This window comes from Thunnus albacares, chromosome 6, assembly GCF_914725855.1.
Source record: "Thunnus albacares chromosome 6, fThuAlb1.1, whole genome shotgun sequence".
NCBI lineage: Eukaryota > Metazoa > Chordata > Actinopteri > Scombriformes > Scombridae > Thunnus > Thunnus albacares.
In genome coordinates, this window is record NC_058111.1 from 35,040,294 (window position 1) to 35,064,089 (window position 23,796).

The window sequence follows — 23,796 nt, forward strand, 5'->3', positions numbered from 1 at the left end:
TAAATGTGTGTGTTTTTTTCTGGCTAGCAGTGAGACTGAAGGGTGATCAATGTCAGTACAACACTGCCCCAAACCGACATGACAACCGTTGCTACACTACACACACAGTAAGTCACCTTAGAGGGAAACGTGTTGCAGTTTGTACAAGCGTTAGCTTAAAGATCATGCTAACTAAAAATGAAATGCCAGCATGGAAGATAAAAACACATACCAAAGTCTTCGTCCTGCGTCCTTTTCTGCCGTCTGTCCCTCTGGCCGGACATTGAGGTCAACTTATTTATGATCATTCACGGTTTCCGCTGCCTGTGCTAAAACAGCATAGCCTAATACTATCAGTCACTTTGAGAACAGGCTGTGTCTTGCACAGTGATCCGCTAGAGAGAGACAGAGGATGCACCCTTAAGACGTAGCCTGAGAGAGAGAGAGAGAGAGAGAGAGAGAGAGAGAGAGAGAGAGAGAGAGAGAGAGAGAGAGAGAGAGAGATGATAGATAGATAGATAGAGAGAGAGAGAGAGAGAGAGAGAGAGAGAGCTGTCCTGTAGAGCGTCCGCTAGGACTCTTTCAGAATAAAATACTACTTCTGTAAACTGAGTAAAAATTCATCTTCTAGCTCAGAAATTAATGTTTATTACGAAGAAAGATTCAGTTGCACATTTTACACAATATTTATGCGATGGTAACGTGCTCTAATAAAATCCAGGCTTACTGTTCATTGTCATTGATTGTGCACTCTGTCTCTTATTGTCACTACATGTGGTCATGAAAAAGATTTTTCTGAAAACACGGTTCTAATAACAGTGTATTGTTAGTGTAAAGTTAAAGTACAGGCCTGTAGATGTTTTTAACATGTCGTGGGGTGTTTTTTTTTAGTGTAAAGTGCCTATTTTAGATTATAAAGATCCTACAGTAATCAAAAAGATAAAAAGATTAAATTTTCTGTAAATGTGATTATTCAAAGTAAATGTGACTATAGAGTTACACACACACACACACACACACACACACACACACACACACACACACACACACACACACACACACACAAACAGTAAAGCACACTGTATATCATTGTTATTATTTAACCAAATAACATATTCAGTTTTAACCACTGACTGTATTTAAATATGGACGTCATGACAGCTGCCAAAACAAGTACCTGTATGTCTATCTGCAGACTCGCAGTATCTATCCACTTGGTTAAGTTTCACACCCTTTCCTCCCCACAATGAAGCCAAAACATCTTGAGCGTCCTCTGGTGGCGGGCTGCAGTATAGGTCGTAAGACCCGCCCCCTCTGTGTTAGCGAATGGGACATGAGCCAAACAAAAGATGGTTTGTCATTTTAAATAGCTTTAATCATGCTGATGTTTGTTCAAGGGCTCATTTTTCCCGATAAGTTTGTTTTTAATTAGTTATTTGACGTTGTAGAAAAATGGGTGTGACGTCATGATTGACAGCTGTGACAGCCGCTCTCAAATCTCTGTCAGGTGGCGGGATGCCTTATAATAGATCCCACTGCTTTTCTTGGCAAGACACGGGCTACTCTGCCTCTGATTGGTTTACCCCTATATTTTTACCCTAACCCTAACCAATCTCACTCTTGATGCCTAAACCTAATCAAGTGGGTGTGTAATGTAGACACTGCCAGTCCGCAGATAGACCTACTTGGATAGTTTAGCTTTACGTTTGTTAGCATTAGGAAGTGGAGACTCGTTGTCAATATTTTTATACAGTCAGCAGTTTTAACGTACTGTGTTTAGAATTCAAAGCTTTTATTTTGAAGGCTGGAAGCCCCAAACGGAAATTCTAATTATGGTAGTTTTGGCCAGGGAATGCCATTACGTAACTTCCAGTGATTTCAGATTAAAAGCGTTATCTCTATATCTCTACTACAAACTGGTCACACTGTCAAACAGTTAAAAACCAAAATAAATCTGTTGTTGAATCCGAGAATCAGTCACCAGAAGGCAATTAGAAGTAGCTGATTCAAAACATTAGTCTATTGAAACTTTTCTGTCTGAATGAACACATAATATTTAAACATTATATTAATATATAAGGAATGACGCCAAGCTATCCACAAACACTACCTGCTGTGAAACAATCAAAAAATTATGTTTTATTGGTCTGATGACTGACCGGCTTTCTCACTACTGGCAAGGCCAGGCAAGTTTATTTGTATAGCACATTTCAACAACAAGGCAATTCAAAGTACTTTACATAGAGCATAAAATGCATCTAGACAGAATATAAAAGCAACACAAGGCAATGTAAAAAAGACATTTAAATACATAAATAAATAATAAATTTGGAAATAAAAAGTGCTAAAATAGAATAAGGCAGATAAAACAGGAGAATAAAGGTTACAGTGCAGTGTAAGATATTAACCCTCAAATTTGGTTCAATAAAAAGCAGCAGCAAACAGAAAAGTCTTCAGCTGTGATTTAAAAGAACTGAGAGGTGCATCATACCTGCCATTTTCTGGGAGTTTGTTCCAAATATGTGGAGTATAAAAACTGAACGCTGCTTCTCCATGTTTAGTTTTTACTCTGGGGACAGAAAGCAGACCTGTACCAGACGACCTGAGAGGTCTAGATGGTTCATAATGTAGCAGCAGATCAGAAATGTGTCTCTAAACCATTCAGTGCTTTCTAAACCAACAGCAGTATTTTAAAATCAATTCTTTGACAGACAGGAAGCCAGTGTAAAGATCTGAGAACTAGAGTGATATGATCCACTTTCTTGGTCTTAGTGAGGACTCGAGCAGCAGCGTTCTGAATCAGCTGCAGCTGTCTTGATTGATTTTTTAGGGAGACCTGTGAAGATACTATTACAGTAGTCAAGTCTACTGAAGATAAATGCATGGACAGGTTTTTCCAAATCCTGCTGAGACATAAGTCCTTTAATTCTTGATATATTCTTCAGGTGATAGTAGGCTGACTTTGTAATTGTCTTAATGTGGCTGTTGAAATTCAGGTCTGAGTCCATGACTACACCAAGATTCCTGGCGTGGTTTGTGTTTTTTGACATTATTGATTTAAACTGAGCGCTGACTCTTAATCGATCTTCCTTGGCTCCAAAAACAATTACTTTAGTTTTGTCTTTGTTTAATTGAAGAAAATTCTGGCACATCCAATCGTTGATTTGTTCAATACACTTACTCAGTGCTTGTATTGGACCATAGTCCCCTGGTGATATGGTTTTGTAAATTTGTGTGTCATCTGCATAACTTTGGTAACATATTTTGTTTTCCATAATCTGAGCCAGTTGGAGCATGTAGATGTTGAACAGAAGAGGCCCCAGAATGGAGCCTTGGGGAACCCTGAATGTCGTTTTTGTCCACTCAGATGTGTAATTACGTACAGACATAAAGTAGTCCCTGTCCTTTAAGTAGGATTCAAACCAGTTAACTGCTGTGCCAGAAAGTTCCACCCAGTGTTCCAGTCTATCGGCACTGAGATCCAGTAATACTAATACTGGGCTCCCTCTTCTCACTCTCTAGCTCGCTTGACTATAGGTGCCCCCCCTCTCTCTCTCTCTCTCTCTCACTCTGTCTCTCTCTTTTTCCATCTCATCTTTTTAAAAATGAGTCGGGAAACCGACAGCAAAGCCTAACTTTACTTCTGACGTTATCAAACAAAGAGAAATGTCTTCCACTCCTCCTAGTAACATTTTTGTACTCCCTCATGGCAGAGCTTTCAGCTCTAATCAGTCTATTCTCCGGCAGTGATTGACCACTGCAGTGACGTCAGGTTGCATTTCTCCAAAAGTGACTCTGGATCAACTTTCCGGCCACAGGCCAGTGTGGCGGTGCTGCGGCCGAAATGCCCGCAGCCAAAATGCACAACCCCCTTTCAAATGAATGGGAGGACCGACGTTTTCACCGCACCACCGGATTTGGTCCGAATACGGCCTAACATGGTTTTCCACCGCGTCACATAAACGCTGCATGACGACTTAAAAGTCCTTAAAAATCCTCAAAAATGCAAGTTGACTTGTGTTTTCTAAATGATTCTGTGTCTTATCAGCAACTATCAAAGGACTTCGATGTATACATTATAAACTGTGTCTCAGACTTTTCATGTTAAAATACTGAAGTAAAATCATATATCAATAAGCTTTCTACAGTGCACGTCATAAAAGTGAGTGCAGCTCTAAGTGCTTTATAAATAAAAACAAAATAAGATACACAGATTGCACAGAAACACACACACACACACACACACACACACACACACACACACACACACACACACACACACACACACACGCACAACAATGACAATTAAGTACAAAGTGGAGGCCAATGCACACAAGTTTAAGAAAAAATCTATACATGATCTTAACTCTTTTTTGGCTGAAAACATTAATAAAATGTTTTTCTTCTTCTCTTTATTATTATTATTATTATTATTATTATTATTTCAATGATAGTTCAACGTACACTGCAGCACTAAAAGAGGAATTATACTGTTCACTTTATACTAAAAATTACAGTAATTGATTCGTAACGATTTTCCTTTTATTATTTTTTATTGGTAGCTTTATCTGCGTGTACATGTTTCATCAAATTGTTTGGTTTCTGTGAAAAATGAGTTCGCTTTATTCTGACAAACCGGAAGCACTGTTCTCTGTTTCTGTTGTCGCGGGGCTTGTGGCAGCTTGATAGTGGTACTTGAAGCGGTTGCCAGGCTCTATTCTCTCTGACAGCCGCAGTGAGCAGTCTCGCATCCTCAGCATGGCATCTGACGAGCTGGCTAGGAAGCTGCAGTCGCGGCTGGCCGCTACGCAGGAGGCTGAGCCGAGGCCGGAGCCCGAGCAGAGCCCGGTCAGACCCAAACCGCAGGAGCCTGAGGCAGCTTGCGGCGACTCGTCCTCCGAGCTGTCCGCCAAACTGACCCGCAGGCTGGACATAAATGAGGGCAACGCTGCTCCTCGACCGACCCGCGTCTTCAACCCCTACACAGAGTTCAAGGAGTTCTCCCGCAAACAGATTAAGGACATGGAGACGATGTTCAAACGGTAAGCAGAGACTGTTAAACAATAGCTGAGGTCTCAATTGTTTGTTCATGTGATCCGTCGTGTTTATTGGCAGTCCTGCGGATTGGGACTGAATGAGCATGTAGGCTGGAAGCTCATGATGAGATTAACGGAGTTGCTGACGTGAAGCCTCCAGGTGAAAGCCCTGGCTGTCACTCCGCTCACTGATTAAAACTGACTCACTCTCTGCTCACTGCAGGCCTCCTCGCAATTAACTGGCATTTTTCCTTCTTCTTTGTACATATCTTTCATGTGGCCCTGTGTCGTGATCAGAGGAGAGAGCTCTGAGCCGCTCTATTACTGAGGCAGATTAGGTTGACTCGTCACGGTTTGGCATGCTAACAATCTCCAGTAATATTGAGGGGTTTTATTGACACATAACTGAAATGTATAATGGACTCCTAGAAGTGATATGGCTCTAAATAGCTAATCTAATTGCTGAAGTAAACAATTTTATTGAAATGGTTTACAGCCGACCTCCTTATTTTTCAGTTCTTCTTGTATTGTATTTATATTTATTTTAGAGTTTACAATTGCACCATTTTACATTTTCTGTTAAATATTTTTTTCCTTGTTGCTCGTCTAATAACGTGAGGGGCATTGAAAGAAGCATTTTTATAGTTTGGAGAAATTATTCAAACACTTCATGACAGTGTTATTATGACATTCCCAAGATGCAAACATTTCCCTCCATACCGAGGGGTTTGTTAGGAGACTCAGACTCAGAGTGAAATCTCCTCCTACCAAAGTAGACTAACAGTGAGGCGGAACCTGTAGAAACAATGGAATCCAACAACACATGGAAACAAACACAGTACGCAAATGATCATCATTTACACATGGAGCAAAAATAGAGATGAACATGTACTGCATCAAACAGGCAACAGGCACATTTTCTAACCCCACTTAGTGAGTTTTCTATAACTGTATGTTGACGATGGTGGGTTTAAAGGGGACATTTTATGCACATTTACAGGTACATATTTTTAATCTACTAGAATATATTTGCATGATTTACAGTTAAAAACTCCTTATTTATCTTATTCTGGCCCTTCATGCAGTCCTTCAGGTCATTTTAGTTCCTGTCTCTTTAAGGCCCCCCTCTTAATGAACCCGCTCTGTTCTGATTGGCCAGCCCTTGGAAGCTGCACCTCACCAGCTCTGGAGGCTATAGTAGCAGGATTACTACTTTTTCTTGTTCTTCAGTCAAATTGTTAGCTTCTCAAATCTATCTGAACATGTTCGAGCCAAAATCAGATCAGAAATATGAGAGTGGACAACTTCAACAACACATGGAAAAACCTTAGTAACCAAGGCTACAGAACGGATGGCTGTTTATGGCTGTCTCAAACAAAGTGAACAGAGCAGGTTGAGGCCCTGACTTTTGATTTGCAAGTAGCATTTCTACATACATTTCCAAAAGAGAAACTGCACTGGGGAGGTTAACTGAAGAGTTATTTTGTAAAGAGAAATTAAGGGTTCCTTGTTGATGGCATTGTATCTCTCTCCATGAGCTAGTGTGATGGCAGCATGATCAACATTTTCAGCAGCCTCTCCTATTTCCAACTATGTAGTGTCTTTGTCCATGTCTACGTCTGTGTCATCGTGTGGAATGCGAAGGAAATATGTCTATGATCGTCAGTTTCTTTTGGACATTTGTAAAAAAAAAGATTTTTACTACAAGAATTATTGGTTGAGAGAGCTTAATCAGCTGAGTGAGCTTGGTCTGCTACACCCAGTGGGCCCAAAGGGGACCATGGTCTTGCTTAGAGCTGCACAGGAGAGGAAACATCAGAAGCGGTGTGACGGCATGCAGAAGCAGGGTAAGTGTGGAGGAGTGCAAGCTAGGCTAACTGCAAACCCATACAAACCGGCAGTTCCAACAATCATGCTGGTTAATATTTGTTCTCTGGACAGCAAAAATGATTATATCAGACTTTTGAGAGCTTCCTAGTACAGCGAGAGGGACTGCTGTGTCTCTGTGTTTACAGAGACATGGCTAAATAAAAACATCGTTGACATTGCGATTCAACTGGATGGGTTAACGCTCCACAGAGCAGATAGAGTAGCCTTGCGATCTGGTAAGCTCTGGGGAGGCGAAGGGGCTGTATGGACAGAAACTTGACAGCCACTTCACTGACAACAAAGACACACAGTGCTTGTGGCAAGGTTTCAAAACAATAATTGACTACAAGCCCCTTCCCCCCGCAGGCATGCCACAAAGACCCCTCCCTACCTGACATACTCGATGACTTCTGTGCACGTTTTGAGGTAACCAACAACAACCGGGCACAGATACTCCCACCACCACCCAGCGACCACATACTCCAACTGTCCACAGCTGGGTTATAGAGGGCCTTCGCCAGCGTCAACCCATGCAAAGCTGCGGGGCCGGACAACATACCTGGTTGTGTTCTTAAGGACTTTGAAGAACAGCTGAAAGATGTTTTTGCAGACATCTTCAACATCTCCCTCAGTCAAGCAGTGGTGCCCACTTGCCTCAAAAGTGTGACCATCATTCCCATGCCCAAAAAGTCAAACCCACGCTGTATGAACAACTTCCGCCTCGTTGCCCTCACCCCCATAGTTACGAAGTGCTTTGAGCAGCTTGTCATGCAGCACATCAAGGCCCGCCTCACTGCAAACCTATATCCCTTATAGTTTGCATACAGAGCCAACAGATCCACAGAAGATGCAATAGCTACCACACTCCACCTCAGTCTGTCACATCTGGAAGGGAAGAACACCCATGCCAGGATCCTCTTCATCGATTTCAGCTCAGCATTTAATACCATCATACCAAAACAGCTGGTGGAGAAGCTTAGGTTGCTGGATGTGGACACTGGCACCTGCAACTGGGTCCTCCACTTCCAGAGGCAGCAGACAGTCAAGTTGGCACCCACACATCAAAATCCATCTCAATGAGAATAGGTTCACCCCAGGGCTGCATCCTGAGCCTCCTGCTGTTCACCTTTCTTACATATGATTGTACTGCCAGATTCAACACCAACCAAATCATCAAGTTTGCCGATGATACAACAGTAGTGGGTCCTCTCAGCAATAATGATGGATCTACAGGATGGAGTTGGAGCAGCTAATGGCCTGGTGTGAATACCACAATATCTCCGTCAATGTCAGCAAAACAAAGGAGATGGTGATTGACTTCAGGAGGGACAGCAGGCAACATCATATGGCGCGGCTGTGGAGAGGGTCAGTAACATCAAGTTCCTAGGAGTGCACCTAGCAGATGACCTGACCTCAACCAATAACACCTTGACCATCCTTCAAAGGTACAAAAGCGGCTCCATCTCCTTTGGAGACTTAAAAAGTCAAGTCTCCCCAATCCAGCCCTCTTCACCCTCTACAGAGGCACCATTGGAAGCATTGTAACCTACGGCCTCACTTCCTGGTAGGGTAACTGTAAAGCATCTGAACAACATCATCCAAACACTATAGTGAAGATAAGCTAGCAAGATCATTTATGCCCCACTCCCCTTCCTGCTGGAGATTTACCATCAACGCTGTGTTTGCAGAGCCTCCAGCATCATCAAGGATCGCCACCACCCTTCTCATAGTCTGTTTTCCCTTCTGCCGTGTGGGAGGAGGTACGGGGGCATCTGTGCCAAATTCAGCAGAATGCTAAATAGCTTTTACCTGCAAGCAGTCAGGATCATGCATCAGCTGTCTACATCAAACTGAGACATGTACTTTCTCTCCAAATGCACTTTAATGCACTGTGCTGCTAACTGTTCGTTCTTTTTTTGTTTGTTTTTTTAAATTTTTCTCTTTGGGATTTACACGTTTTAATTGTTTTTTTTAAAAGGGGTTTTTAGATATATATCTTTATCCTTCCTGTTGTTGTTGCACTGCTGTGGGCTGGGAGGAACAGCATTTCATTTTTTTGTGTATACAAGTACACAAGAAAATGACAATAAACTAAATCTTGAATTCTTGAAAGTTTTTAAACTGTTCAAATGAACTGTTCAAATGTTTAACATATCCAACACCATACAGAACAGAAAATCAAAAAAGCATATTATGTCCTCTTTAAGTAAAAATAAAAATAGTGCTGGCTATAAAGACAACTGTACCCAGGAAATGCAGTCAGCTGTAGTAAATTAACGTTAATTCTGTGAGACAAACAACAAAATGAAATTCTTGGTTTTTGTGTGTGCTCTCTGTAGCATCTACACATAGCCAAAGATAGTTTTATTGAGAAAGAAGAACCTAACCGGGAGAAGCTGACTGCAATGATATCAATGGTGGTTGTTTAACAATGAAAACAACAACTCCCATGATCCCACGCTACTTCATCAAACTCTGTCTTTTGTTATTGTTTTTGATTGAGGGAGCCCTAGCAGCATTCTTTATTGAAGTGATCAGCAATTGACTGATACTGAACAGTACTGATGTTTATTTAACTATTTTATTTTTATTTATACTTTATTTTCTCAGTGTTCATTTCTCAAATTGGTTGACAATATATAAGAATGTTAAATATTCTTTAATAAAGTTATTTGTTTAAGAAAGCAGCCTTCTGAGTACCTTTGTGTAGTCATATTCGTGCAAAAATCGGTGCACAATCTCATTCCAATCTCATTTTCATTCCAGCTCAAAATTCACTTTATCGGCAGCTGTATCGGTATTCAGTGAATTTTTCCCCCCTAAAATCGGTATCAGTATCGGTCTCAAAAATCCCATATTGGTTGGGTTCTACTCAGAATAGATTCAGCTACTTTGACTTACCACTAAAGGAGTGCCACTACCCTCCGCCTCCTTATGGCGGCGCCGAACAGACTGGTGATGGTCAGATGGATGGCAGTTGTAGGTAACAGCAAAGAAGAAATGCAAGCAAAATAATCGGCCATGAGCAGCTGTTGTCAGACTCTCTGTGTAACGCGCTGGAAACACAGAAAGTCTGTTGGAGCTTTGACAGTCACTAGAAACACAAGTTTCTGTTTGGTACCTGTGTTGTAGCTGAGCTCGCGACTCTATGAGAGGCTATGTGTATGTGTCTGTGGGGGAGTGTCAGTACGTAGCCTTGCTATTTATCATATTAATGTTTAACTTTCTGGTGTGACTCGTCAGCCCTGAATATTTTGCAAAGCTCTGAATATAGCACAGTTAGTTTTTGATGCATTGTGTGTTGTGTTTACTGCAACAGAAAAGGAATAAATCTTTGGTTATTAGTACAATGTTGCCTCTCTGTTGTCTCTTATCAGGCTTACTAACTCTACCAGCAGCTCTGTGAGAGATGCAAACTGAGGCTACAGTTATCAATGTTGTGATACTGAAACAAAATGAGGCTACAATTAGCAGTGTGCTGATATGTATACTTGGTGGCATTTCTTGTCTGTGAAACTAATGTACTGTTAATAAACATTGTACATTACCTATTTCTTGCTTTTTGAAATAAACGTTTCTTTCTTCTTCAGTTACAGATATCGTGATATATTGTAGATTATTTATTTGTGATATTCTGTATCGCAGAATCACCTTTTGTTGTGATATATTGTTATCGTGGGAAGAATATTGTGATAGTATCATAAGTTCATCTGTGATTCCCACCCCTGGTACTACTTTGTACATTGTAAATAATTTTAGTATAAAGTCAAGAGGTCCTGATATATAGCACAACAAGCTGTAGAAGCTGTTTAAACGGAAATGTGTCCCTGCACATGCTCAGTAGCATTTGCCTTACTCAAAACTACTCCGTGGAAACTGAAAATGTGATCGCTGTTGTTAGTCTTTGGAGCCATTTCTAAGCAAACTAGGTCTATGGCACAGAGGAATAAGATATATCAGAGTTCAGTTCTAAATCACATGTATCCACCACTGAGTGCAGCAAACACTCAGTGGTGTGATTGTGTTTACAACAGCTTTTAGCCTGGCTCAAAATCTCTGCCATCGTTGATCACTGCTGGTTGGTGCAAAATGCATTTTGGGATACTTGGCTGTCCCAAGCTTTTGCTGCCTTCAGCCAATCAATGGTGTAACTTCATCACTTTGTCAGTCAGTCAGGGAAAGATGCGATTCTTCAGGTCTCGTTGTTTCAATAAAGAAGGAGTCAGTAATTTACCTTTTTCCATAATGCTATAAGCAACTGAGATGCAACCTAATGCTGTGTACACAGTGCCAGTGGTTGTTTCTTCTTGTTCCATTCCTCCCTTGCAATAATCAATAATTATGCAATGACAAAAATTTCAGAAAAGGACGTGTCACGGAGACACATTAGTGCTACCCTCAGTCCATTTCCTGTAGTTACGCAACAATAAAAGCCACCCTTTGGTTCATATGGTTTAGTGCTTTTAAAGTGAAGCAGCAGCAGTAGGAAATGTTCGGTTTGTGTGACTTCATACAGCTGTAACACCACTGTAGGACAGCGATCAGTAGACAATGAGGCTGATATGGAATTTATCAATGAGGTGACATTACAGTTTAGTGGTGTTACACTGAAGTTTTTTTCCTGTGAATCCCTCGTGTGTGGGTAGGTAATTTGAATCCAGTGCAGGAGTGGCGGACTCCACCGCTAACAATGAAAACTACTATAGAGAGGTAATTACAGAGTGTAAGTACATTGCATGGCTATTGCTGAAAAATGCAGAACATGAACAGTATCAAAAACAGGGTTTGAGTTTTTTTCACCTGAACTTTGTAATTTATATACAGTTTGTTGACTTATCAGATGTTGGCGACATTTACTGATTACAGGACTCCATAGTTCACAGTCATTGTGTGTTGGTGTACTTTTCAACCGGAGGATAAGGGCAACTATTGTCTTTGGCAATTTCCTCAGGGGCAGACCCTTCATGATTTGACAATAACATCTTTGTTCGCTGCTGTAATCGCACATCAACACTGTTGTTTCTACATGAACTGACTTGGTTTCATTTCAACTGCTGACAATTCATCATTACTCCAAATTTACCATCAAAGTTCTTTGTTAAGTTGATTTGGAGCACTTTTTGGTGCAGTGAGTCACAGTTTACACTCAGACCTGAAATATTGCATGCATACTCAGAATTAGTTGACCTATAATCAGATTTACAAAAATTGACCTGATTTTGTTGTAGCACCTCCAAACCCCAAAGTTTCCTGCAAGCTCACTCATGACATTTTGAAACTTATCACAGTCATCGTGTGTATTATAATCAGTTAATTTCTTAATCATTAAAAAAATAAATAATGAAGTGCAGAAGAGTTGCTGGTTCCAGCCTCTAAAATGGGATGATTTGCCGTTTTTTCCTGATTAATATAATTATCTTTTGAATATGTTTGTGTTTTGGATGCTTTGGGCTCTGAGAAATTTTGATTTGTGATTGTGATTTCTAACATTTGATAGACTAAAAGAGACTAACAAAGTAATAAAAAAAGTTACTTGATAATGAAAATAATAATTTGTTGCAACCCTCCAAAAAATTATTGTTACCATTAGGTGTGCAATATGGATAAAATCACAGCATATGTCATTTTATAATATGAATATATTAATTTTTTTTAGAAATTCACTCAAGGAGCTGTTTATAAATAAAATACCCAGATGGCTCAGACTGCTTTTGGTTAATCCAGTGAATTAAATTACCTGACAAATCTACATTAGGTACTTAATCATTTGATGCAAAACAAAAACATGGAAATATTGCAACATTCCCTGCAATGACCCAATGCATAGATATATATATATTTCACTTGATCCACCTCTTTTAGTTCAGTTTCACTGTAACTTAGTGGGAAATAACAGTTCCAAATAATAGATGTAAACGATATCAGAGTTTGTGTTGATGATATCACACATAGCACAGTTAACAGCTGTCCCACTGCCAAAGCTCTCTGGGTGGAATACTTACGCCTTGACTCCACCAGGCATGGCTGCATCACGTTCCAGCTGTGACCCAGTTTTGTTCCGTCTTCCACACGGCATCATTCCCCACTGGGAGCTTTTGTGAAGCAGAGCGTTTTGCTCTGGCAGTGCCAGAGAGAAGAGAGCTACCCCTCGACCTGGAGAGGAAGCCAAGGACCAGGGCAGTCATGGCGACAGTGGTGTCATAAAAAATAGTGATTTTCCAAGATGAACCTGTAGGTGTCCATGGTGACCAATATCCTCTGACCGGTTGACTTCTGGCCTGGTGCCACCGGTTATAATGTAATGTTGATGTAGTGATGTGATATACAATCGGGAGTCTGCAAAGCGTGTTTTATTTTGAAAATTGACTCAATACTCTATGCTGTTCCTGTGTCTGACTTCCTGCCCGGCTTGATCTGCTCTGTGCAGCTTGATGCGTCAAAAATAGACTAGGTGTGTATGTTTAGCGGAGCGGATAGCCAGAACGCGATGCAGACGTGCCCGGTGGAATCAAGCTGTAATAGTGAATATTTGGTTCATAAGGTGAAGTTAGTCACACTGAACTGAATAGTTCAGCATGAATACACACACAGTTACACTCCTAGTATACTTCATGTCCTCTGTCCCTATTTGTCTTGAAGTTTTGGTCCATTCAAGTTTAACTTCAAATGAACCAACAGTTGTAAACATGAAGTCACGTTGGACAGTTTTGGAGACTTCTGTGTCATCTGAGCCACATGAACCCACAGAGGAAAATTGTTTTATTCTGGTGACTGACATGAAGTAACACTGCACTGCCCTGTGTCTAAAGGCTTTATTTGTCTTCTCACAAAACTCAAATACCTAGACATGAACATTAATCATTATATACAACAATGAACAGATAGAATCAAAGGAATGCTACATTTGACTGACTGGAGCTAATTTGGAAATGCCCACTTCAAACACATACAGCAGAGAAAAGTGATGGTCACGGTTTCTTCTTCTTTACTTCGAAGTATCAATTCATAAAGGTGTCCTATGGCAGCTTGAGTTTCTTCATTCTAAGAGCTGTCTCGATTTCTCACTGACACCACACAACAACAGCAGAGTCACCTCAACATGAGTTATCATGGCTGATTTTCTATGTTTAGAAGGAGGATAAGGACTTATTTGTCATCATTTTACCAGAGAATGTGGATATTTGCCTGAACTAAACCAGCATACATGACGTACGCTTGATTGCTGGAACTGTGAAAATCTTATGACTGCTGCTCTCATTGTAAGTGTTACAGAGTGATCTTTTTTCCCCTCACAAATGACCTTTGATCATGCCCGTACTATACTGTACTGTACTGTACTGTACTGTCTAGTGGGCAGGTTGACATGCTGGGCTAATTGTAGCAAAATGAAAACACAACTAACGCTACATGTATAATGGCGCATTCAGACAGAATGCAAAGTGAATTTTTGCCTTACGTTACTTGTGAGTTTGACCGCTGAACCAATATACAGCAAAAATATAGCTTCAAGTGGCAATTAGCAGATTTACACCTTTTTGCGCAGAGGGAAGCAGCGCTATCGGCCAAAATTAAAACCGCGAGCAGCAACGAGTGGGTTTCAGGCTCAACAAAGGTGAGCAAAGTCACTTTAGCTAGTTTAATTCTGTTTATAGGAGTGAGACCAATCACACACTTGTTTCATCATCACAAAACCTGCAGCATTTCAGTAATTGCGCACTAAGCGTTCCGCCATTTGTCCCCCCTTCATTGGATTTGAATGAAACTTGAGTCACACTGGGATGATTTGGCATGTAAGATTTGCGATTACTGTCTGCTATCTGCACAGGAGCATCTTCAACTTGAGTCACATAGTAGTTAGTTTGTCACAAAAGATATGATTGGCTCATGTGGTGACAGAGAATCCACAGATACAGCTCATTCTCTAGATTTGAGATATCTCAGGCCTCCAGGCTTCTTCTCCTTTGACCTTTGTCCTATTAGTTTTGTGCCGGTGGTTAGTCAGATGATGCTGACTGCCCTTATTGTTTTGTTTTCCACTGAATTTCCCCCACATAAGAATTGGAGCACCCACAGAGTGCTGTTAGTATGGATAAGCTGGGCCTGTAGCAGGCTGAAGCAGGGAAGTTTCATAGTCCACCAGCTGCATTTCAACACAATCACGTTTTTAACCTCAAAACTTGTTTGTGATGTAGGAGATTCAGTTTCCCCTGTCTCAAATCTCTTTAGTCTCACTCCTTTCGCTGCACTGATCCTATTCACACAGTCCACATTCCCATGGGGCAACCACCGCCTGGTGACCCAGTTTTCTTCCTCAGGGAGCTTTTGGCTTAAAGGCATATTTCAGTTTTCAGCATTTCATCAAGCTGTAATAGACATTGTCATGATTATATATAAATACTTTAGAGCAAGGTTTGAGTATTTCCAGATTTGCTCCTGTATCCTTGCTGATGTACCAAAGTGAAATTTTGTTTTTGATGGATTTATGTTGGTCATCTTGAACTCTGTATTTTATCTACAGTGTGCTACTTTTGCATTGTAATTTTTTTTGTGCTGCAACACAAGAGAGCCCCTAGAGCTGAGCTGAACTGAATGGGTCATAATGGGGAAGATGGAGATGTATACTAGCAGAGAAAGTGAGTTCCTTCATTCCAAAAGCTCAGGCATCTATAATTAAAATGGAAGCTGCAGAACAATGAGGCTCAGTCCAGACTGTCACAAGCAACGTGGCATAAGTTCTCTCTCAAATGAGGTACTCACACTCTTCACTGATATGAATGAAACACACTTTGGATTTAGAGTAAAAACAATTTTGTAAGATATAAAAAATGTTAAGCCTTGTAGCTCTCAGTGTGTAAACTCTGCTTTAGTTCTTTGCTGTCCATTACCTTGGAGTAGTGGGGTTTTTTATTGTGAAAGTCTTTCCAACCCAGATTAGAGAATTGGTCTCCAAAAGTGTCCAATCCCACCAATGGTGATGCTTTACATTAAACATGTATTTGTTGAACAGTGGAACCTGTCTAATGCTACTTTCATGTTATATAGTTATCATAATTACCAGTTTCTGACTTGTAAATGCTGTTGACATCCAAGTTGTTGATGACGAAAGCTCTGATACAACTTGGCACTCAATAATGCAGAAGTGCCTGAAAACCCAACAAATATGGATGCCCCCTCGTCAGCCAACAATGCATAGTTAAGAGTAATTGAAGCCAAATTTAATGGATATCACGTCAAATGTCAATCAATGCACAGTATTTTTCACACAACCAACTTTGCAGTCACACAGCCATCTTGAGCTGTCCACTGGTAGGCTAATGGTTGCAAGTTACCAAAGCTAAGGGCTGTTCATTTTGACAGTGTTCCTTATTAAATAAGGACAATAAATAAATACATCTTAAGATAGTGTTGTGTCACCCTAAATAACTAATTCCAACAAGGGAATACTTTGATGTCTCATTATCCAGATAAGAAAATTAGCCTGCTATAGGATGTTTTCAGCTGCAAGTTTTTTATGCTGTTTTATATATAATTTTACCAATTAATAAACAAGACCAAAATATGTGTTTTATCAAAGAATAAATAAAGAAAAGTATTCCTCTTCTGCACTTGGACAAAGTTTCGTACAAAAAAAAGGTGAGGTGAAAAAGGGAAATAGCCAGCTCAGTATTTTCCATACATAGGCTCTAATTAGGCAGCATGCCCAGGTAGATTAAGACATGCCCAGATAAATAAAATAACTGTTTCAATTTAGGGCAGGGCAGGGCAAGGCAAGGCAAGGCAAGGCAAGGCAAGGCAAGGCAAGGCAAGGCAAGGCAAGGCAAGGCAAGGCAAGGCAAGGCAAGTTTATTTGTATAGCACATTTCAACAACAAGGCAATTCAAAGTGCTTTATATAGAGCATAAAAGGCATCAAGACAGAATATAAAAGCAACACAAGTAAAAAGACATTTAAATGCAATTTGAAAGTGTTAAATGTGGAAATAAAAAGAAGCTAAAACAGAATAAGACAGATAAAACAGGAGAATAAAAGTTACAGTACAGTATAAAATATTAACCTCCAAATTTGGTTTAATAAAAGGCAGCGGCAAACTGTGATTTAAAAGAACTGAGAGTTGCAGCAGACCTGCAGTTTTCTGGGAGTTTGTTCCAGATATGTGGAGCACAAAAACTGAACACTGCTTCTCCAGGTTTATTTTTGACTCTGGGGACAGAAAGCAGACCTGTCCCAGACAACCTGAGGTCTAGACGATTCATAATGTAGCAGCAGATCATAAATGTATCTTGGCCCTAAACCATTCAGTGCTTTATGAATTAATGAATTATTTTAAAATCAATTCTTGAACAGACAGGAAGCCAGTGTAAGGATCTGAGAACTAGAGTGATATGATCCACTTTCTTGGTCTTAGTGAGGACTCGAGCAGCAGCGTTCTGAATCAGCTGCAGCTGATTTATTTTTTTAGGGAGACCTGTGAAGATACTATTACAGTAGTCAAGTCTACTGAAGATAAATGCATGGACAGGTTTTTCCAAATCCTGCTGAGACATAAGTCCTTTAATTCTTGATATATTCTTCAGATGATAGTAGGCTGACTTTGTAATTGTCTTAATGTGGCTGTTGAAATTCAGGTCTGACTCCATGACTACACCAAGATTTCTGGCTTGGTTTGTAGTTTTTAACATTATCGATTGAAGCTGAGTGCTGACTTTTACATGTTCTTTCTTGGCTCCAAAAACAATTACTTCAGTTTTGTCTGTGTTCAACTGAAGAAAATTCTGGCACATCCAATCATTGATTTGTCCAATGCACTTACTCAGTGCTTGTATTGGACCATAGTCCCCTGGTGATATGGTTATGTAAATTTGTGTGTCATCTGCATAACTGTGGTAACATATTTTATTGTTTTCCATAATCTGAGCTAGTGGGAGCATGTAGACGTTGAACAGAAGAGGCCCCAGAATGGAGCCTTGGGGAACCCTGCATGTCATTTTTGTCCGCTCAGATGTGTAATTACCTATAAACATAAAACAGTCCCTGCCCTTTTAAGTAGCATTCAAACCAGTTAGGCTAAATACTGTGCCAGAAAATCGCACCCAGTTTTCTAGTCTGTCTAGTAATATGTTGTGGTCAACCGTGTCAAATGTGGCACTGAGATCCAGTAATACTAATACTGTAATTCTGCCACTGTCAGTGTTTAAGTGTATGTCATTGAAGACCTTAACAAGAGCAGTGTCAGTGCTGTGGTGTGGTCGAAATCCTGACTGAAAGACATCAAAACGATTGTTTAGTGCCACAAAGTTGTTCAGCTGTTGAAAAACAGCTTTTTCAATGATTTTTCTTAAAAACAGGAGGTTTCATATGGGTCTATAGTTGCTCATTAGTGAAGTGTCTAGATTGTTCTTTTTTAAGAGTGACTTGATGACGGCAGTCTTCAGGGCCTGTGGGTAGACACCTGAGAGAAGAGATGTGTTGACAATCTGTACATCTGAGGCCATGCAGTTTGAAACAATTTTGAAAAAGCCTGTAGGCAGAATATCAAGGCAGCAAGAGGAGGATTGCAGATGTATAATGTCCTCCAGGTTTTTGTGGTTGATCGGATAGAATTGTGTCATACTACTCAAATTGATTTTAAGTGGACACAGGGACAACACATGTCCTGCACCTGATATGGAGGCACTGACTGCTTGTCTAATTGTCTGAATTTTGTCAGTGAAGAAGGAAGCAAATTCATTGCGAGCCTTGATGGATAGATGTTCAGGGGCTGTGGACACAGGAAGGCTTGTTAGCCTGTCGACAGTAGCAAATAAGGCACATGCATTATTGTTGTTTTTGGCAATGATGTCAGAGAAGAAGGACTGCCTTGCAGGTATATTTTAGAATGCCTTATTTCACTCTTTCCAAACGAACTAATTTTTGGCCACACACCTGTCTGAGTTGCGTGTGCTGCAGTAACTGAGTAGGGACTAGAGGCTCCTCTGTGTGCAGATGCCTGGCTACCATCTACCCATAGTCTGCATGTCAAGTGTTTTGGGAACATTGGTAAATTGTAGCGTCCACCAATAGTCTGCATGCGAGGGCTTTTAGGGGACATCTGTAAATTGTAGTGTCTACCCATCGTCTACATGTGAGAAGTTTAGGGAACATTGGAGTAGTACCTACCGATAGAATGCAAGTGAGGTGTTTAGGGAACATCTGAAAATTGTAGTTACAGAAAATAACCTCATTACACTCTTTCCCCCTAAACTGCATGAGTTTCAGCATGTACATTGGTCACCACCACAATTAAATTCTCAGCCTGTGGGAAACACTGCATAGCTAGCAGTTGGCAAGCTAACATGCATGCGTGCAGTATTTTACATTACCTTGCTAATCATTACATGACAATGTTTGTTTATTAATATTCTAATGCTATAGTACCTTTGTTTTCCTGTTTGTTTTGTTAGCATGCTAAAATGTTAGCAACAGTTTAATATTAGCCTTTTAAATATTTTGTACAGACAGAAGTGTAACTAAAACTGCTGGCAAGCTAACAACCAGGCTCACACACAATGGCAAAGACACAGTTAACCATCAAGAAGAGTGTGTCTTTCACCAGCTACTTTATTTTCTGTGTACTGTAGTAAGTCATAGAAAACTATGAAGGACAAACAAGAAAAAGCACTATAGATGAGAGACTGTCTCTGGTAAAGGACATTCCTGTGTGCCCATGGCACTGATGCCCACTCTGCTCATTGGCAGATGGCAGCAGGGGAACACCCTGCTTTGTGTGCCTCTGGCATTCCAGTGCTCCCAGAAAGAAGAGCCAAACAAGTCCATGCCTTTGTGTTCACAGTACAGGAATGCTATGCTAAGAGAAGAGGCCCTCCCTCTGGCTGTAATCAGTCCCTTAGAATTAGTTACAGTCATTTCAGTCACAGTTAGTTAAATGCAATGATGATATTCTACACTCAGCCATTGGTCTTTTCATTTGAATAAGTTTGTCCATCAAATGCTCAGTAATCATGGCTATATTCGGCAGATGATCAGTTGTTGGAGCGGCTGTCACATACCAATATACACAGCAGTTGTCAAATACAGACTAATTAAATGAACATTGCATTGTGTGTTTGTGCATGTGAAGATGGTTGCCACAGGAAGTCCCTTCATAAGCCTAAGAGTGATGTAATGCTGCCATGTTTTTCTGCAATCTATGGTGTACATAGCTGTTTGCCACAGTATCTTCTCTGATAACACAGGAAGTTGTTTGCTCAGTGTACCACAGTGAAAAATACAGCATATGTGTCTTTTACATTGGAGACCAGAGTTCACATCCCATCATATACAGACTGATGACAAATTAAAGGAAAAATTGGTCCAGGTCTGAATGCTTGACCCCTACACTGATGGGATCTGGTGGCTCTGTTATGCTGGGGGGGGGGGCATTTTGCTGGCATGGTTTGGGTCCACTTGTCCCCATAGAGGAAATCAATAAAAGTTGTTCTGAGTCATCACCTCTATCATATGATGAAACATTTCTATCCTGATAGGAGTGGTCTCTTCCAGGATGACAATATCCCAATTCACAGGGCACGAGGGGTCACTGAATGGTTTAATGAGTATGAAAATGATGTGAATCATATGGCCTTCACAGTCACCAGATCTCAACCCAATCGAACACTTATGGGAGATTTTGGACTGATGTGTTAGACAGTGCTCTCCACCACCATCATCAAAACACCAAATGAGGGAATATCTTTTTGAAGAATGGTTTTCATCCCTCCAGAAGAGTTCCAGAGACTAGTAGAATCAATGCCAAGGCTGATTCCAGCTTCTCAAATGTGAATATTTTCTGGTTTCTTTAATCCTCTATGACAGTAAACCAAATATCTTTGGGTTGTGGACTGTTGGTCAGGAAAAAACAAGACATTTGAAGACATCATCTTGGGCTTTGGGAAACAATGATCGACATTTTTCACCATTTTCTGATATTTTATAGACCAAACAACTAATTAACCGAGAAAATAATCAACAGATGAATCGTTTATGAAAGTCATTTTTAGTTGCAGCTCAGTGTAACACACACAGTTCCTGCTGTTGGTTACTGCTGTTGTGTACGAATATAGGCCTGACAAACACACCGAGCCGCTGTGATAAACAAAGCTGCACTCACTGTCCTCTGTGTCCCCGGGGCAGGTAAAGGAAAAGGCTTCTCTCAGCATAATTACATGTTTCTGCATCTCTTCACTAAAACACTAACATTGTGCGTGCATGCAATCCATCCCATGTCTCACAAACCAAAACTGTCCTGCTAAACAATGTAGCTCCTCCATTTTGTTAAAAGTTTGTCATTAATATGATGAATCATTATTTTCTGAGTCGCTCTCATTTAGCAAGCTTTGTTAATCATGTCATATAAAAACAACCTCATGACAAAAAGTACAGAAAAACTATATATGGTAAATCTTTGGGAGTGTTACCTCAAATGGCATTAGCACCTCTGTTTCACTGTAAAGGCTTACCACTGCTTTCACATTAAAATGCATTTATTGTGAAAAACATGCAGGAAGTGTCATAACATAGGCAATAACATTGCGCATCAAAGTTAGCTGCAGAGCAGAAAACAGTTTTTAATTTGGCCGATATCTGATTCGCTTATTAATGTCAGTATCAGGGATAGTATTGATCCAGTCGGTTGGATTGGTGCATCCCTTGTTCTCAGTTCCTCAGTTAGGACCAGCATTTTCAGGTGTGTTATGATGCCACCTGAGTGTGAATGCCCAGCTACTGTCTTGGTCAAACAAAAGTATCCTTATTGAGGATATATGTCAATAGTTGTTAAAAAAAAAATAGCCAAAATGCTACAAATAATGCTGGGTGCTGGTGGGAGTGTATTCTTCTTACTCTGCATGTAGTCTTTGGGGGAGGTTTAAGGTTTCCCAGAGACTCTTAATCTTGGATGGGATGATGTAATGTCAGGCTGATTGTTTCCCAGTTAACAGTTGCTAAATGAAAGCTCTTTTCAAACACAGAGCACAGAGGGAGAAGGGCCCTCATGGCCTTTTGAAGAGCTGTAATGAAACAATGGCTTGGTTTCTGGCCTGAAAAGATTAGTCTCACTCTGGGGTCAGCAGGCCTGATACTTCATTATGTATTACTCACACACACACAGCTGCTGAAAGCTTCTATAAATAAGCTTCCTATCAGACATAAGCCTCTGTGGGCTTTGCCATTGGCTCATCCAGTTGGTGATAACAGCTGTCTGACTTGGCTGCTTGAATCTCTCACAGTCACGTGCAGTCGTGACAGAGGTGAGAGCTTTGTGGGGACAAAAATCCTTCTACGTTCTAGAGCTATTTTGCTCGGATGCAATGATCCGGGGTGAAATTCATGGCAGAAAAGGAGATAGTAATTGCTAGTCTTGCAGAAGCCTCATTAGCTCAAAATGCAGATGTAAGATGGTTGTTCAGGCATTTAGAGAAATACCAAATAAACAGAATTCGTAGACTGAGGAAAAGTCTACGAATTGCAACAAAAAAATAACAAAATAACTGGGAGTAAATGGCTCAATACTTTTTAAGTACCAGCTGAAAACTGTTGAGCACTGAGAGTTGGCATCTTGGGCCAATCATTTTGGTATTGGCACTAGAGGTCTTTAAGACTTTGCTTGTTTCCTAGTCCTGTATTGCTATGGGTTTCAAGTCTGTCAATCTGTGTATTTAATAGGCTACCAGAGTGGGTACTTGGTTGGACCTAACGCTGAGTGGGCTTTGTGCTTTGTAGGTATGACACTGGTAAAGACGGCTTCATTGACCTGATGGAGCTGAAGCTGATGATGGAGAAGCTCGGAGCTCCACAGACCCACCTGGGCCTCAAGAACATGATCAAAGAGGTGGATGAAGACTTTGATGGCAAACTCAGCTTCAGAGAGGTAAGTGTGTCATATTACTGTGTGTGTGGCTTTTAGTGATAGTGGAAGTGATTTTATTCATATATAATAGAATTGGCTGAAAGTTATATGGGAAACAGACAACAATTAGGCGTTAAACTGTTTGTTCTGTATATTAATGACATATGTAAGGTATCAAGTCTATTGAAATTCATTTTATTCAAAGACAACATGAATATTTTTTGTTCTGGGGAGAATTTACAGCAGCTTTTTAAGTTGATCACAGCAGAAATGAAAAAGAAAAAAATGTGGTTTGACAGTAACAAATTATCATTAAATCTGAACAAAAACAAACATTTTTTTTCGGAAATTGTAAAACAGACACAAAAGTACAAGTAATGATAAACAATATCAACATTGAAAGAATATATAAAAATACATTTCTGGGTGTGATACTTGACCACAAAATGTGCTGGAAACCTCATATAAGATACATGAGAACATAGTTGGCAAGAAGCGTTGGAGTTCAGGGAAAGGCAAGGCACATTCTGGATCATAAAGCATTGTACATTCTGTATTGTTCACTTGTATTGCTGTATTGAATTACTGTGTGAAGGTATATGGGGAAAAACACCTACAAAAGCACCCTACAATCATTATGCATACTACAAAAAGAGCCATAAGAATAGTATATCATGAACAAAATAAACTGTTCAAAATCACAGGCTATGAAGTTCATGGACCTGGCAGAATTTAAGACTGCACAAATATTCTACAAAGCAAGAAATAATCTACTTCCTGGCAACATATAAAAACTGTTCTCAGACAGAGAGGGTTGCTGCAATTTAAAAGTAAAATTTAATTTTAAAAAACATCCCACCTCACTCAAAAGTATGTGTATTTTAAATTGTGGGGTTGAATTTGTGGAAGGGGTTAGAGGAAGAACTTAAAGAAAGCAGAAGTATAAATCATTTCAAAAAGAGGTACAAAAAAATTGTTTTTGAGAGGTACAGGGATGAGGACATGACTGTGACACTCGTGGTGGATGCT

The 23,796-nt window shown here is 40.2% G+C and overlaps 2 protein-coding genes across 4 annotated transcripts in view; one reads left to right on the forward strand and one right to left on the reverse strand.

The window, feature by feature from the left end:
* Positions 1–437, reverse strand: part of nlrx1 (NLR family member X1) — a 31,757-nt gene extending 31,320 nt beyond the window's left edge. For all 3 annotated transcript variants that reach the window (XM_044353817.1, XM_044353819.1, XM_044353816.1), the window contains exon 1: positions 212–437. The gene's annotated coding sequence lies outside the window, so the exon portion shown is untranslated. The remainder of the gene's footprint in view (positions 1–211) is intronic.
* A 4,113-nt stretch (positions 438–4,550) lies between these two features.
* efhd1 (EF-hand domain family, member D1) overlaps positions 4,551–23,796 on the forward strand; it is a 29,172-nt gene continuing 9,926 nt past the window's right edge. The window contains exons 1-2 of the mRNA XM_044354067.1: positions 4,551–5,021; positions 22,641–22,788. Coding sequence (XP_044210002.1) covers positions 4,738–5,021; positions 22,641–22,788 — 432 coding nt within the window. The 5' untranslated portion in view covers positions 4,551–4,737. The remainder of the gene's footprint in view (positions 5,022–22,640; positions 22,789–23,796) is intronic.